This window comes from Terrapene carolina, unplaced genomic scaffold (genome assembly GCF_002925995.2).
Source record: "Terrapene carolina triunguis isolate 2854851 unplaced genomic scaffold, T_m_triunguis-2.0 Scaffold833, whole genome shotgun sequence".
Taxonomy (NCBI): Eukaryota; Metazoa; Chordata; order Testudines; family Emydidae; genus Terrapene; species Terrapene triunguis.
In genome coordinates, this window is record NW_020665184.1 from 1,393,133 (window position 1) to 1,409,200 (window position 16,068).

Sequence of the window (16,068 nt, forward strand, 5' to 3'; positions counted from 1 at the left end):
TGGGAGGTGCTCTGACATTACGGTAATCGGGGGGGAGCCCAGATTGCAAGGTGCTCTGACATTACGGTAATCGGGGGGGAGCCCTGATTGCGAGGTGCTCTGACAGTACGGTAATGAGGGAGCCCAGATTGCGAGGTGCTCTGACAGTACGGTAATGGGACTCTGATAAGTACCGTCGGGAGGAGAAGGGTCTCGCTCAGACGTTATCGGGATCCCGCCCAGAGGATGGACACAGAGGGACCAAAGGCCTTGGGCATTCCAGCCCTGGGGGGGTGACGAGGCTCGTATGAAGGATCATATTTGTTCTCCCTTCGCTGTCTTGTCTCCCCGACTCCCAGTGGGAAAGCTCCCGTGCTGTGTCTCTCCTACCTGCCCGACATCCTGGTCACGGGGACCTACGACAAGAAGGTGACGGTGTACGACCCGCGAGGTTAGTGTCCGCGGCTGGCTTTAGGATCAAGGCTCCAGCTGTTGGTTGGGCCCATCCCTGCACCCTTGAACCCGGGGGCCCAATGCAGCGGGTCCTTTCCCAGTCCCATGGCCCTGAGGTTCCGTTTTCCGCTCCTGCCACTTGCAGTGCCTCAGCTTTCCGCTCTGTAAAATGGGGCTGATGATACCGAGCCGCCTGGCTCATCTCTGGGGGAAAGCCACCAGGGCTGTGCAAAAGGCCTGAATTACTGAGGGGTCCAGGGGGAGTGATTCCGATGCTGCTGGAGCTTGTTGCTCGCAGGCCTGGCCCAGTTCGGCCGGGGTAGCAGGAATGCTGCTCTGGGGGGTTTCTGGGCAGCCCAGGCTTGGGGCAACCCCTCCCCTCCTCCCGCCTCCCAGTGGGGACCTGGGAGGGAAAATCCACTGGCTGGAGGTGAAGATCTGTGTGACTTTGGACTGATGGACAGCTATGTCCCCTCAATTCTCCAACCTGGGGTGCCTTTTACACTGCTTCGCCATGGGAGCAACCACTCCAGGTCTGCTCACACCCGGCCTCCAGCATGGAAGTTACTCCCAGCTACGCTGTATGAGTGCAGTAGCCAGCCCCTCCTGAACGACACTTCAGGGCAACACCAGCAAACGCCCAAGCCCAGACTCCTTTCCCCCCACCCCCCCGAAATGTGCAGCTTCTACCGTCCAGCCCTGTCCTGGACAAGAGAAGCTCATAGATTGTCCGTCGTTCATTAGTAGAAAATGATCTGCACAAATCCTGTTATCCCCAAATCCCAAACATTTCAATCCAAACACCCTGGTTTCGATAAAACAATAGAGCAAACAAATGAATTAACAAAAAGTGATGACAAGTAATGAGGCATGAAAATCAGAATTGGTTACAAAGAAAAAGTAAAATGCCTTTAACACCTAATTTAACAAGCTAAGGCCTTGTCTACACTGGCAAGTTACTGCACAGAAAGCCACTTTCTGCGGTGTAACCCCCCAGGTGTACACACGGCCAAGCCACTTTGTGCGCAGAAACTCCTCAGTTGCAGGGTTGGAGAAAAAACCATCTTGATGAGAGTCGTAAGCCTTAAAGCACGGAGGGTCCAGCCCTGTATTGGCAGAGTAAACACATTACAGCCCAGAAAGCTATCAATTGGCCTCCAGAAGTGTCCCATAGTCCCTCAAGTGACTGCTCTGCTCATGCCCTGGAGACATGCTCCCCTCCGCTTTGTAAGCTCTGTTTCTGAGGGCCCTTGGGTGCTGTGCTGCTCCGGGACACAAACATGTGGAGAGAGAGAGTGTGTGTGTGTGTGAGAGAGAGAGAGTGAGTGTGTGATTGCTGGGGAGGGAGGCAGGGGCTGATGTCGGGGTTTCCCCTGCCTCAGGACTGATTGCTTCCTGCCGCTGTCTGACCTTTACAAGCCAGCATGCTGACACTCTCTCTGTCCCCCAAAACAGTCTCTCCTCTCCCTCTCCATACACACACACACTCACTCCCCCCCCCCCATTTCAGTTGAAAAGCAGCTGACAGTGTAGTAGGATGCCCATGGAACGATGGGATTGGGAACCTGATCACATCGTGTGACGCTGTGCCTGCCCCATGAGGCATCGCAAACCTTTCCCAAAGCACCCTGCGGCCAGGTGCACCGTGGGATAGCTCCCACAATGCACTGCTCTCTTTGCCGTTGCAAGAGCTGCTAATGTGGATGCGCTCCACCGTCACAAGGAGCACAGTGTGGACACGCACCCGCAGTTTAATTCCAGCACTTTCATAAAAATAACTGCAAATAACTTGTGCAGAAACTTGCCAGTGTAGACATTCCCGAAGTGAATTCAAAGGTCTCTCGCACCACAAGTTCCAACAGTCTTCCTGGCTGAATCTTTCAGTCAGGATCCCTCCTCAGTCCACCGCTGCGTCCTTTGTTCTTCAAGTGTTGTCAATGCCTTGGGCAGAGAGAAAGGGAGAGATGGTTTGGGGCATCCACTCTCCCAATATAAAGCAACAGAGAGTCCTGTGGCACCTTTAAGACTAACAGATGTATTGGAGCATAAGCTTTCGTGGCATGAGACGCATGTAATGGAAATTTCCCGAGGCAGGTATAAATATGCAGGCAAGAATCAGTCTGGAGATAAGGAGGTTAGTTCAATCAGGGAGGGCGAGGTCCTCTGCTATCAGTTGAGGTGTGAACACCAAGGGAGGAGAAACTGCTTCTGTAGTTGGCTAGCCATTCACTGTCTTTGTTTAATCCTGATCTGATGGTGTCAAATTTGCAAATGAACTGGAGCTCAGCAGTTTCTCTTTGGAGTCTGGTCCTGAAGTTTTTTTGCTGTAAGATGGCTACCTTAACATCTGCTATTGTGTGGCCCGGGAGGTTGAAGTGTTCTCCTAGAGGTTTTTGTAGATTGCCATTCCTGATATCTGACTTGTGTCCATTGATCCTTTTACAGTCAATATAGTCATTTCTCACCTCTAGCTAAGGTTCAGGGGACAGAGAGCCTGGGTGGGCAGGAATCTCAAGCTGCTTTGTCAAAATGTAGATATTTTTTTTGTCCACACCCTGTCTCCAACAGAAGAGTGGCCACTTAATGCAGTGATGGGCCACTTGACCTCGTTGACACCAAGCTGAGGCATAGTCTAGCCTTTTGTCTCTGAGGAACTGGTTTGTGACTGCCCTCCAGAACGTGGAAACATGTCTCCGGAATGTGTAACTTTACATATAATGTTGTCACACCATTTTACCAAGACAATAAGCATCAGCAAATCATGAGTTTTCAAGTGATACCTCTCAAGGCATACTTTGTACACGTTTTACCATACTCCTCTAAAAGGGGCGAACATAGGAGTACAGACTGTCACCATCTGCTGCCCCCTGACTGCAGGGTGTGGGTCATGGGTGGGGGGCGGAGATCTCCTGCTCCAAGGGTGGGGTGGGGTGCAGATTTGCTGGCCCCCTGGCCATGCAGGTGGGGGTGCAGGATAGAACATTACTTCCCCTCTCAACTACGTTAGTTTGACCCAGGGCCCAGTGCAGGCAGCACCTGGCTAGGATCCCCACAGTCGCCCCGGCAGAGATCCTGACGCTGTTCCCTTCCCGGCAGCCGCCCAGGTCCCGCTGAAGAGCCGCAAGCTCCACTCCAGCGCCGTCCTGTCCCTCGTGGCCGACGAGCGCTTCATCATCTCAGGCAGCGAGGACCGGACGCTGGTCGTCTTCGACCGACGGGCCAACAGCGTCCTCCAGAGGCTGCAGGTAGGTGGCCGGAGCTGGTGGCTCTTCTCCCTCCTACCTGCTGAGGGCAGTGGAGGTTGCCTGGAATCACCGTGGAGAGGAGGGAGATGGGAGTTTGTAAACGCTCCCTACCTGAGTCCCTGAGCCAACTGGTTGCATCTGAAGGAGGGTGTGGGGTGCAGGGAGTCAGGCCTCCTGGGTTCTATCCCCAGCTCTGGGAGGGCAGTGGGGTCTAGTGGTTAGAGCAGGTGGGGGCTGGGAGTGAGGACTCCTGGGTCTGCCAGTGACGTACTGTTTGACTTCTGGCAAGTCATTCGCCGTGCCTCGGTTTCCCTAGATGTACAGTGGGGTAACAGATGCCTCCTTCGTAGAGGAAGGGTTGTGGTGCTTAATGACGGCGAAGCACTTCTAGCTCCTCCTGCCAGATTAGCCAGGTGTTCTGCTCATTCACCAGCAATGAGGGAGGCAGCCCTGTAAGAAACAGACTGTTCTTAAACATGCTGCCGGGCTGGCGTCCCATGCTGAACCTCTGGGGCTTGCGGGTCCCCCCCTGAAACCTGGGCCTCTTTCTCCTGTTCCACTCATCCTGCCTCAGTTCTCTCTAACACGTGTGGTGCCCACCCAGACACCGATCCTCCCCCAGAGCTGTGTCATCCTCCCTTTCCTCCTTTCCTCCCACAGCTGGACTCCTACCTGCTCTCCATGTCCTACCAGGGGACGCAGCTGTGGGCCGGGGACAACCAGGGGCTTCTCTATGTCTTTGAAAACCGAGGAGGCTGCTTCCAGCACATCCGGGTATGCAGGGGTCCCCGATCCAGGGCTTAACAGAGGGGTGCAGGCTTGCTAAGCGTTGGGCCTGTTTCGCCCCCACTTTCACCCCAGATGATTAATACCAGGGCTGTCTCTTGTTTGTCTGCCTGCCGCTTGAGGCCCTGAACTCAGCCAATGTCAGTTTCATCGTCAGTTTCACTTGAGGGCTCTCCTCCATTAGCCTCATGCTGGATGGGTCTCAGTTCCCCATGCCCTGGAGGGAACATCCCGCCCTGGAGGGCAGGGGAGATGGCTCTCAGTGACTCATTTGCTACTTGACCCCCCCCACACACACACCCAGCTGGGATGGCAGCAGATGGGCCTGTTGGGGTGGATGGCGCAGCGGTAAGGAACTTGCCTGGCACTTGGGTGACCCGACTTCCTGTGTGACGTTAGCCACCCTGTGCCTCAGTTCCCCATCGGTATAACGATAGCACCTCACAGGGGGGTGTGGTTAGATCGTGGCCCACTCAGATACTGTGGTGGTGGGGCCACATGAATACCAAAAATACGTAGATTTCCATGGGATCCTGGTGTGATCTGACCTGCGACGCCCTAGACTGGGCCCTCCGAAGCACCTTGGAGTGGGAACCACTGGTCGGGCTTGGGATGCGTATGCGTGAGAGTCCCCGGCATGAGGTGATGGGTTAGGAACAGAGAGATGCATGGGACCCACACGGGCTAGGAACAGAGACCCCCGTGGTGCGTCCCAGCTGGAGGTCTGCAGAGGGCTTACTGTCTCTTTCCTCCCCACAGTACTTCGACGTGGGTCACCGGTCCCAGATCACTGGGGTCTGGCACTCCCTGGGCACTCTGTACACGACCTCCACTGACAAGACCCTGCGGGTAAGGTCCATGCTTCCCTAGGAATCCTTCCCCCGCCCCACTCCCCATGACTTGCTCGTAGAGGCTGGGAGCCAGGATAACCCGAGTCCCAACCCCAGCTCTGTGACATTGGCTGCAAGCTGCTTCCCCGCTATGTGCCTCAGTTTCCCCACCTGGGGGAGAGGGGTGATTCCTGCTTCCTGGAGGGTTCTGAGGATTGTGTCTTGGCCCTTGAAAGAGAACATGCTTCTCTGTAACGCGAACAGCAAGGATCGTGCAAATGAGCTATTTCCGATCCAAGCCTCGTCTGGGCCGAGGATCTGCTGCCCCTCTTCCGGCCACCGGCAGCCAGTCCCGGGAGAGCTGCACCAATGCTAGTGTTGATCACCAAAGCACCAATGGGCTCTCCTAAAAATAGCACGGAAAGGGGCTCCCCCCATTCCTCCCCATGGATTCACCCGGCCCTGGGCAGCCTCCCCAAGAGTTTTCTCTTTCCAGATACACGTTCCGACGGACCCGCCTCGCACTGTCTGTTCACAGACACACAACAACGTGCTGAACGGGGTAAGGAGGGGCGCTCGGACTCCAAACTGGGGGACGAGGGCGCCTGGCCGTTCTGCCCTCCCAGCCGGCTTGTCTAGTGTGTTCTTGCCAGTGGGGGAATGTCCATGTCCCTGCACCCTCCCCACGCCCCGCCTCCCCCTCTCTCCCCGGCTCTCCAGGGCGGGCGACCCCTCAGATCAGCCCGCGGGGGCGCTCCCTTCCCCTTGAGCACAGGGGAGCGACTCTGCTGCCCCGGGGAGGGAATCTGAGGCCGTGCTGAATGCTGGACGCTTTGTCCGTGTGGCTAAACTCGGGGCAGGGGCCGGGTGTATTTAGCAGGAACTCTGGGGCATCCCCGCTTGACATGGCCTCGGTCCCCTTTACGCTCACCCCTCCCGCTCCCTGCTTCCCCCCACAGATCAGCGCCGAAGGCGACATTGTAGTCGCTGCCTCCGGGGGCCTGTCCTTGGAAATCTGGAGGCTCAATGCCTGAAGGAGGCCTGGATCCGCGGAGCCACGTCTTGCAGCTGTGGCCCCGGAGGGGGGTGCTGCCCCCGGCGCCGTGTTCCCGCCCGGGGGGGAGGGGCCAGAGTTCCAGCCCCCGTTTGTCATTCGTTTGTTCGTTGTTGTTTGGAAGAGGCCCGAGGAGCCAGGAGGTCAAAGCTTCACTGCCTGAGCTCGCCCTGGCCCTGCCGTTTGTTCCCAGAGCGGTTCCAGAGGGATCAGAGCCCGGCCAGCCCTTCCCTGCTCGATGCACTGACTTCGCTCTCTCTGGTTCCCGTTCTTCCACCCGCTGGGCTCCTTAGTTATCACCCCCCGGCCTGCCTGCCTGCCAGGCGGCCTCTGCTACTTATCGGTCTACCTCCCACCTGCTTCCCCACAGCGCAGGGCTCTTGCTGCTCCTTCAGAGCCAGGTCCCAGCGCGGGAAGGGACGGCCCTAAGGGCTCAGAAGCATCCAACCCGGCTCCGCGCAGCCTGGGGGCGCTCGCCGCAAGGGCTGACCAGCTCGAAACAGAGTCCAGAGCTGACGTGTAACTTACAGGGACGCAGTTGAGACGCACGTTCTAATGTTGTTGATTAAACTGTTCTGCCAGACAGGATCTGATTCGAGATGTCGGTGGGTTTTTATCCCCTTCCCAGTGAAATCACCTTTAGTTTTAAATTCAGTCCCCGGAGCCTTGAAAATCCAGGCGCGACAGCTTTCTCCTGGCACCAGCCAAGCAGGAACCGAAAGGGCCCAGGCCAGCGTCGGTCTCCAAGCTGAGCGAAGCACTCGGCACGGGTGGGGACTGGGCTGCAGATGCTTTATTAGGAGGGGTGTTACGGGCGCATCAGCCGTGATCAGGGCCCCGGGGGTTACACGAACACAAAGTGAGACGGTTCCTGGTTCTGATCCAGTCCAGATCTAGAGCCGTTCCCGCCTGTGTGCAGTGAGCTGGCGCGGCTGCGCCTGGTACCCAACAGAACCGGCTGCCATCACTAACTGGGCTCCCTGCAGTGGCAGGCTGTAGCTGTCTGCCTACCAGGCCATTATCACCGTAGTAACCCAGTGCTTCCCGATCCCCCTCCTGGGAAGTATCATCCCCATTTCACAGATGAGGAAACTGAGGCACAAGGGAGTGGAAGTGACTTTCCCGGGGTCACACAGGGAGTCGGGCAGCCAGGGAGGGGGGCTGAGAACGGAACGGCCCACTGAGTCTTAGCTCCTCCCTCTTGTCCTCACCCCCAAGGGGGGGGTTCCTCCCGGACAGGGATGAGGCAGCCTAGTAGAGTGGGGGCAGCTTGTCCAGCTGCCAGTCTGGCCTCCCGCAGCCCCAGGGGGGGTGGATTGAATGAGGACCCAGAACGATCCCCATCTCCCAGGGCTGCTAGGCTGGCTTGGCCCTGGCTGGCTCCCCTTCCCCAGCGTGTGCGCACGAGGCTGTATCTGGCGATGGGGTTGCTGTACCGTGGGGGAGATCCTGGCCGCCTTGAAAGCGATGGCAAAGCTCCCCCCAGCTGCAGCAGGGTCACGCTTTCCCCCCAACTCCCTGCTCCTCCTCTCACCCGGTTTACACCAGGAGGGAGCGGGGCCCAGGGGTCGGAACGTCGTCTCCTCTCTGCACACCGAGGCTGCGCTGATCTGGCTGGGGGGAGGGGAGCAGGGTGATAGGGTGGGACACAGGAGGAACCCCGTCATGCCCCCTCCGAGGCCGCTCCCTATTGTCCGGCTGGGGCGGTGGGTCCAGGGTCCTCACAGGATGCTGCAGGTTTTCTTGTCTTTGAAGGGGTTGGCCGAGGCAGGGACACCAGTCAGCAGCGGGTCGCTCTGGGCGTGCGCCCGGCAGTACTGCAGCAGCTCACGGGCTGCCTTGGAGACCTGGCAGGTGAACAAAGCCAAACAGCGGGGTGGGGGGCAGGGGCTAGTGGTTAGAGCAGGGGCGTGGGAGTCAGGACCTTACCCAGCCACCGCGCGGGTCAGTGCCAGCGGGGAGGGCCCCATCCCGGCAGAGCTGAAAGGGGCCAGGAGCCTCCGCCCCGTCCATCCCCCCGCGCTGCCTCCCCCTTTCGGAGCCGACTTTGCAGGTGATCCGAGCAGGATCTGTTTTTCTGCTAAACCACGCGTGAAAGGAACACGCTGGCCTGACCCCGCCACCACCTCCCGGGCAATTACCGTGTTCCTCCCTCTAATCCGTCCTGTAAACAAGGGCCTGAGGATGGAACAGCCTGAACTTGGCATGTGCCCGGCCCGCTGCAGGGCTGGAAACGCCCCCCCACAATCCGGCACCAAATGAATTCCCCAGTGTAGGGATCGGGAGGGGGGGTCGTGTCACCTTCATTCTCTCCAGCCCGGCTTCTGTTCGCAACTGCTCCACCGCCCTCTGGCCCTGGCTTGTGTGATTGCTGCTGGTCACCTTCCCCGACATCTGCAGGGCACAGGAGGGCTGGGTTAGACCAACAAGGGGGTGAAGATGCTGAACTCCGGCTGCGCCTCGAGAACCAAAGCAGCAGGCAAACGTCCGTGACATTTAAACGGCAGCAGATCCGAAGACTCCCAAATGCCTTTGACCTGCCGCTGAAATGCAGCCACCTCTGGGGCGGGGCATGGCAGATCTCTAACAGCGCACAACAACGGATTGGGGGCAGGCACTAAATCTTGGGCCAGGAAGCCTGGGCACCCATCCCCTTTACTGAATAGGTGGGGAAACTGAGGCACAGAGTGTGGCAGTGACTTGGCTTGGGGTCACCAACCAAGTGGTCAGAGCTGGTAGAAGCCAGGACGCCTGGCTCCCACCCCCACCCTACTCTAAGCACTCGCCCCCACGCTTAGAACGGGATAGAACCGAGGAGTGCGGACACCCAGGCCTTCCTCTGGACAGTTTACCCTTTTAGAAGTGGGGCTACGAGCCAGGAGTTCCCCTCCCCCCCCGGACCGAGACTCCTGGGTCCTAGTCCGAGCTCAGGATGGGAGTCACACACACACACTGTTGAGGTTTGAGCCCTAACCCCGTTTCTCGCTCCTGCCCCGGGAACAGGCCGTCCCAGAGCTGGGCCAATACCGGCAGGAGCCATCTGAGTCCTCCAGCCGCCCGTGAAACTCATCCCCTCTGGTCCCGAGACCCGGCATTTGAGCCTGGCCCTGATCCGAACCTCTTGTCAATTCCATGGCTCCCCTGTCGTCTCGATTTAGGGGAGGGGGGGTCAAAATCAGGGCCTGTTTTCTGGCTCCCCCCACCTCCGCTCACCTGAGCTGGCGACACACACACGTCCCCCCAGTTTGCAGCCCAGCGCACTCCCCAGATGCTGTATCGCTGCCCGTTTCTGTCAGTCTCCACCAGCCCCCTGATGCCCCCACCTCTGCCCTATTTATCCCCCCCCAGGCCACCCCCTGCCTGCCCTTGCTCTCAGCAGCCAGAGGTTCAGTCGGGTTCCCCGCCCGCCCCACATGCTTTGATGCCTTTGAAGCCACCGGGGCCCTGTACAGAGCGAAATGTCACCCAGCGAAGTGCGGCCGCTGCTGCGGGGCTAAGGGCAGCGCCTCCTGCTGGGCCGGGGCAGCGTTTTCCCTGGCAGGGGGGCTCCAGCGTCTCAGCCCCGAGAGCAGCCGGAGCTGTTGCAGGCTGCTCTGCCGAAATGCAGCCAGGCCTGGGGTGAAGGGCTCGCAGGGGTGGGGGAGGGGCGAGAGTGGCACTCATGCCTTGGGATCCAGGAGTCCTTCCAAGAGCCCCTCTTCCTCAGTCCCACCACTAGACCCCATGCCCCTCCCGCCACTGGGGAGAGAACCCAGGAGTCCTGGCTCCCAGCCCCCTTGCTCTAAGCACTAGGCCCCACTCCCCTCCCGCTGCTGGGGATAGAACCCAGGATTCCCGGCTCCCAGCCCCCCGCTCTAACCATTACACCCCACGCCCCTCCCGCCGCTGGGGAGAGAACCCAGGAGTCCTGCCTCCCACTGCTGGGTTCATGAGCCCACAGGCAAACCTCTGGTGTCACGGGACCCCAGGGTCCTCCTGGGAAGAGCTGCAGGAGTTCTATCAATCGGCCTGCAAAGGATGAGGGTATCTGGGGGGCAGGGAGCTGCGGCTCTCCTGCGGCTCTAACCCACGGGCAGGGGCTGAGCATTTCCAAGCTGCCAGGCTGGTTCGGGCACAGCTGCAGGCCCCGCTGCGGAATCTGTCCCCCTCGGGCAGTTCTGGATGCTGCAGGGCTGTAGCACCTCCCCATTCCCATTCTGACGTGGGGCAGGAACGTGGGGTCCCTCACTGGCTTGCAGCTGGGAAAAGGGGGGGCTGTGCAGGGACCCCGCACACTGGCTTTCCGGGGTCCCCCCTCCAGACTGCTGGGCACCCCCGGAGGTTGGCAGACAGGGTTGTAGGTCAGCGACGGTCACTCTGCTGTGAAGACAGACTTCCCTTTGCCCGGGCATCCGGCCCAGCTGGCTTGGGGCCCCGGGAGGTCATGGCTGTTGGTGTAAAGGCGAGGTGGGGCGGGGGAGAAATCTGCTCATGGGGCCTGGGTAGCAGGACACCCACTTTGTCTGGGCTGGGCCTCACGTGGCTCCTGATCAGCGTGTGATCGGGACTCGCGTCCACTACTCCCCACACCTCAGCCCCACCGGAGAGCGGCAGGAGGGCGCCAGCTGGCAAGGGTGGGTGATAAAGGGGCAGAGGGAATCCAATAAGGGTGGGGCGGTAGATGGGGAGAGGAACCAGAAAGCGGGGGCAGCTTCGATACCACCATGATGGGCGCAGTAGAAGCGATGAAAGGAGCTGGGGGGTGGAGGCAATACAGCCTGCACCCCAGTTTTTGTGGCTCAAGGGAGCAGGGGTAGCACATGTGGTGTTGCCCGCTCCAGTGAACAGAACCTAAGCAATGAGCCACTCGACCCTGACTGCAGGCAGCCTCAGGCGGACGGGACACGTTCCAGCCAGCACAGGATTGCCGGGAAGGGCCAGTTCATAGATCCCATAGGGACCGGTGTGATCACCTAATCCGACCCCCTGTCTAACCGGCCATGCGATTGCCCTGGTAGGATTCAATTCCCGTGTGAAGGAGAGTTAGAAAAACCTCCCGTCTTCATTTAAATCCTGTCAGGGATGGAGACTCTGCCAGGACCCTTGGCAAAGGGTTAATTTACCCTCACTGTTCACCACGTATGCCTCCCGGACGGCTCTGTGCTGCGAAAGCCCAGCTAGGAGCCGATGGTTCCCGGAGTACAGTTCCCCAGAACAGAGAGCTGGTCTGTGGTCCCAGCAGGTAGAGCTGGGAACAGAACCGGGCTGCTTTGCCTTTCAGAGGGAACAGGCCCCGGTATGTGCGTCCGGAACTGCTCTAGCCCGACATGGTGCTGAGTCACCGTACAGGCCCCCTATGGCAGATTACAAGGCTGCTAACTCAGCACCTGGGTCTGTAGCTCGGGTAGGAACGGCTCATGCATTTACATACCCAGGACGCTGGTTCTGTTCCCCAGCTGACCTAAATGGGGACAAGCCCGAGAGCTGACACACACAGGGTATGTCTACACTACGAAATTAGGTTGATTTTCTAGAAGTCAATTTTTAGAAATCGATTTTATACAGTTAATTGCGTATGTCCCCACTAAGCGCATTAAGTCGGCGGAGTGCGGCCTCACTACCGGGGCTCGCATCGACTCACTGAGCGTTGCACTGTGGGTAGCTATCCCACAGTTCCCGCAGTCTCCGCCGCCCATTGGAATTCTGGGTTAAGCTCCCAATGCCTGATGGGGGAAAAACATTGTCACCCCTCCCTCCGTGAAAGCAACGGCAGACAATCGTTTTGAGCCTTTTTTCCATGCAGACGCCATCCCACGGCAAGCATGGAGCCCGCTCAGCTCACCGCTGCTGCGGTGAGCATTGTAAACACCTCGCGCATTATCCTGCAGTATGTGCAGAACCTGCAAAAGCAGGCGAGGAGGCGACGACAGCGCGATCACGAGAGTGATAAGGACATGGATACAGATTTCTCTCAAAGCACAGGCCCTGGCAACTTGGACATCATGGTGTTAATGGGGCAGGGTCATGTCGTGGAACGCCGATTCTGGGCCCAGGAAACAAGCACAGACTGGTGGGACCGCATAGTGTTGCAGGTCTGGGATGATTCTCAGTGGCTGCAAAATTTTCGCATGCGTAAGGGCACTTTCATGGAACTTTGTGACTTGCTTTCCCCTGCCCTGAAGCGCCAGAATACCAGGATGAGAGCAGCCCTCACAGTTGAGAAGCGAGTGGCGATAGCCCTGTGGAAGCTTGCAACGACAGACAGCTACCGGTCAGTCGGGAATCAATTTGGAGAGGGCAAATCTACTGTGGGGGCTGTTGTGATCCAAGCAGCCAACGCAATCACTGAGCTGCTGCTATCAAGGGTAGTGACTCTGGGAAATGTGCAGGTCATAGTGGATGGCTTTGCTGCAATGGGATTCCCTAACTGTGGTGGGGTGATAGATGGACCGCATATCCCTATCTTGGGACCGGACCACCTTGGCAGCCAATACATAAACCGCAAGGGGTACTTTTCAATGGTGCTGCAAGCACTGGTGGATCACAAGGGACGTTTCACCAACATCAACGTGGGATGGCCGGGAAAGGTACATGACGCTCGCATCTTCAGGAACTCTGGTCTGTTTGAACAGCTGCAGGAAGGAACTTACTTCCCAGACCAGAAAATGATCGTTAGGGATGTTTAAATGCCAATAGTTATCCTCAGGGACCCAGCCTACCCCTTAATGCCAGGGCTCATGAAGCCATACACAGGCACCCTGGACAGTAGTAAGGAGCTGTTCAACTATAGGCTGAGCAAGTGCAGAATGGTGGTAGAATGTGCATTTGGACGTTTAAAAGCTCGCTGGCATAGTTTACTGACTAGGTTAGACCTCAGCGAAACCAATATTCCCATTGTTATTAGTGCTTGCTGAGTGCTCCACAATATCTGTGAGAGTAGGGGAGGGACATTTATGGGGGGGTGGGAGGCTGGGAGCCAATTACACACAGCCAGACACCAGGGCGATTGGAAGAGCACAGCAGGGCGCGGTGCGCATCAGAGAAGCTTTGAAAACCAGTTTCATGACTGGCCAGGCTACGGTGTGACAGTTCTGTTTGTTTCTCCTTGATGAAAACCTGCCCCCTTGGTTGACTCTACTTCCCTGTAAGCCAACCGACCTCCCCCCTTCGCTCACCAGTTTCAGAGGCAATAAAGTCATTATTGTTTCCAAATCATGCATTCTTTATTAATTCATCACACAAATAGGGGGAAAACTCGCAAGGTAGCCCAGGAGGGGTGGGTGAGGAGGGAAGCACCGGGTGGGGTGGTGGATGAGGGGAGGAGGGAAGGACAAGGCCACACTACAGTTCAAAACTTATTGAATGACAGCCTTCCGTTGCTTGGGCAATCCTCTGGGGTGGAGTGGCTGGGTGCCCGTAGCCTCTCCCGCCCGCGTTCTTTGGCGTCAGGGTGAGGAGGATATGGAACTTGGGGAGGAGGGCGGGTGGTTATACAGGGACTGCTCATGCTGCCTTTCCTGCAGCTCCACCAGACGCCTGAGCAGGTCAGTTTGTTCCTGCATTAGCCTCAGCATTTCATCCTGTCTCCTCCCATCGCGCTGCTGCCACCTCTCCTCTTGCTCCCACCTCCTCTGCTCTCGCTCCCACCTCCTCTCCTCGCGTTCATTTTCTGCTTTCCTGAACTCTGCCATTGTTTGCCTCCATGCATTCTGCTGAGCTCTTTCAGTGCGGAAGGACTGCATGAGCTCTGAGAACATCTCGTCGCAAGTGCGTTTTTTTGGCCTTCTAATCTGCACCAGCCTCTGGGACGGAGATGATAGGGGGAGCGTAGAAACCTTTGCAGCTGTGGGAGGGAAAAAAAGGCAGAGTAGTATTTAAAAAAGACACCTTTTAGAGAACAAAGGGAAGACTATTTCACACTGAATCAAGCGGTTCACATTACATAGCACATGTGCTTTTGGTACAAGGTCGCATTTTGCCTTCTATTGAGTGCCTGCCAGTTTGGCGTGAGAGATCACACACGCTCAGCTGGGCAACCGAATTCGGCTTGCAGGCAGCCAGGGTGAGGCAAAGGGTTTCGGCTTCTTCAGCCTTCCTAACATGTGGGAACGGTTTCAAACAGCAGCGCCCTCCTTTCCCCTACCCAGCAAAGCCCGTTGGGTTGGCCCTTTAAAAGGTGGGGCTGAGGTTTTAGGGTGAATGTGCAGCACAATCCAACCCCTCCCCGCCCCCAATTCTCTGGGATGATTGCTTCAACCTCACTCCCCACCCCGTGCCTAGAATCAGGAAAGATCCCGGTCAGCCAAACACGAACAGCTCAGCTAGCCAGAAATTGCTCTCTCCTGGGTCTCAGCCTACCAGCTGGGTGGGAACGATTCACCGCCATGAAGTGTTTCGAGGGCACCTCTGGCCCAGGGGCTGCCGGGCGTGTGTGTGTGTGGGGGGGATTTCTAACTCACACAGGCTCTCAGCCGCTCAGCCTGAGGGGGGCATTTGAGAAACTCACTAAAAACTCCCTCTGTGTGCGAAGGGGTGGGGCGGACAGAGCAATGCTCCCAGGAGCAGCAGCAGCCCACACCATGGGGAATTGACATTTCCCAGAGCCGAGGGGGAGAGACAGCCTCCTCCGGGACAGCCGCATCAACTTCTTGCTCAGGGAGGAGTAAAAGCCCGGACCTGCCGTGGGAGCCGGGTTAGAACCTGCAGCCACACGGGCTCATCTGCTGGCTCCCTGCCAAAACAGCTGGTCGGCGGCCGCCCGCCACAGCAGATTGGTTAGAAACAGCGAATCCAGCCCGGCCAAAGGTTCAGGGGGCTCCGCGTGCCCCACAGCTGAGGATCATCTAGGGTGAGCCTCGGTCCGTATTTCCCCGGACGTGTTTAGCTAGTTACCAATTCCTCCCGGGCGGGATCTAAGAACCGAAAAGCCGAACCTGTCCGGGAAAATACGGCCCGGCCGCGCGGGAAACGAGCCATGGACCACGCCGGCTTTCAAGCCCTGTAGTCTAGTGACGAAGGGTCTCACCAGAGGGGCCTTCCCCGGCTTCGGGGTCCGGGCGTTCCGCCTGCCCGGCGGCGTCGCCCCACAGAGCGATCAGATCCAGCACCTCCCGGTCGGTCCAGGCTGCGGCCCGCGGGCGCTTCGGGCCCGGCATGGTCACCGGGGCCGATCCGCGCCCCGCGCCGGCCAGACGGGAAATGAAATTCAAACGTTCCCGGGGCTTTGCCTGCCTACCTGGCCAGTGCAGCTGAGTTGAGAGCGCTGTCCAGAGCGGTCACAGTGGAGCACTCTGGGATAGCTCCCGGAGGCCAACACCCTGGAACTGCGTCCACCCCACCCCACCTTCGCCCCAGCGAGGTGGATTGGAGCGCTAAACCCCTCGCCGGGGAGCAAGACTTGACCCTTGAAGGCCACCGTACCCGGCTTCTGTTCAAGATGGCGGCTCCCAGGCGTACGGACCCAGCGCTGCGGTGGTTGAGGGGCAAGATGGCAGCGTCCGGCAGTACGGACGCGGGGGCGCGCGCGTGACCCAGCGGGGCTGCCGTAGGCGGCCGGAGTCAACATGGCGGCGGCCAGGACCAGGAATGCGGCATCGGGTCTAGCGGGGGCCTGAGGCGCCGGTACGAGCCACCCGGGCCGGGGGCCGCGGCAGGGCCGGGGCCGGGTGTCTGCGGCGCTCCCCGGGGGCCTGGTGGGGGGCCGGAGCGGGGGGGGCTGGAGCTCGCTCGGAGCGGGGAGGGG

The 16,068-nt window shown here is 58.6% G+C and overlaps 2 protein-coding genes across 4 annotated transcripts in view; one reads left to right on the forward strand and one right to left on the reverse strand.

Moving 5' to 3' along the window:
- The window catches only part of FBXW9 (F-box and WD repeat domain containing 9), a 12,420-nt gene extending 5,480 nt beyond the window's left edge, over nucleotides 1-6,940 (forward strand). For all 3 annotated transcript variants that reach the window (XM_026660683.1, XM_026660682.2, XM_026660684.2), the window contains exons 6-11: nucleotides 339-430; nucleotides 3,529-3,677; nucleotides 4,338-4,451; nucleotides 5,223-5,312; nucleotides 5,790-5,855; nucleotides 6,253-6,940. In XM_026660683.1, coding sequence (XP_026516468.1) covers nucleotides 339-430; nucleotides 3,529-3,677; nucleotides 4,338-4,451; nucleotides 5,223-5,312; nucleotides 5,790-5,855; nucleotides 6,253-6,327 — 586 coding nt within the window. In that variant the 3' untranslated portion in view covers nucleotides 6,328-6,940. The remainder of the gene's footprint in view (nucleotides 1-338; nucleotides 431-3,528; nucleotides 3,678-4,337; nucleotides 4,452-5,222; nucleotides 5,313-5,789; nucleotides 5,856-6,252) is intronic.
- Nucleotides 6,941-8,068: 1,128 nt separating this feature from the next.
- On the reverse strand, nucleotides 8,069-8,741 carry GNG14 (G protein subunit gamma 14). Its single transcript, XM_024219802.1, has 2 exons — nucleotides 8,649-8,741; nucleotides 8,069-8,194 (listed from the first exon to the last, which is right to left on the reverse strand). Exons 1-2 carry the CDS (start codon nucleotides 8,739-8,741, stop codon nucleotides 8,069-8,071), a joined length of 219 nt encoding a protein of 72 aa, XP_024075570.1.
- Between the last annotated feature and the right edge of the window lie 7,327 nt (nucleotides 8,742-16,068).

Coding starts and splice junctions, on each gene's coding strand:
- GNG14 (XM_024219802.1), bottom strand. CDS start 8,741: ATGTCGGGGAAGGTGACCAGCAGCAATCACACAAGCCAGGGCCAGAGG. Junction 8,195..8,648: donor CCGGGCTGGAGAGAATGAAG/GTGACACGACCC, acceptor TTCACCTGCCAG/GTCTCCAAGGCAGCCCGTGA.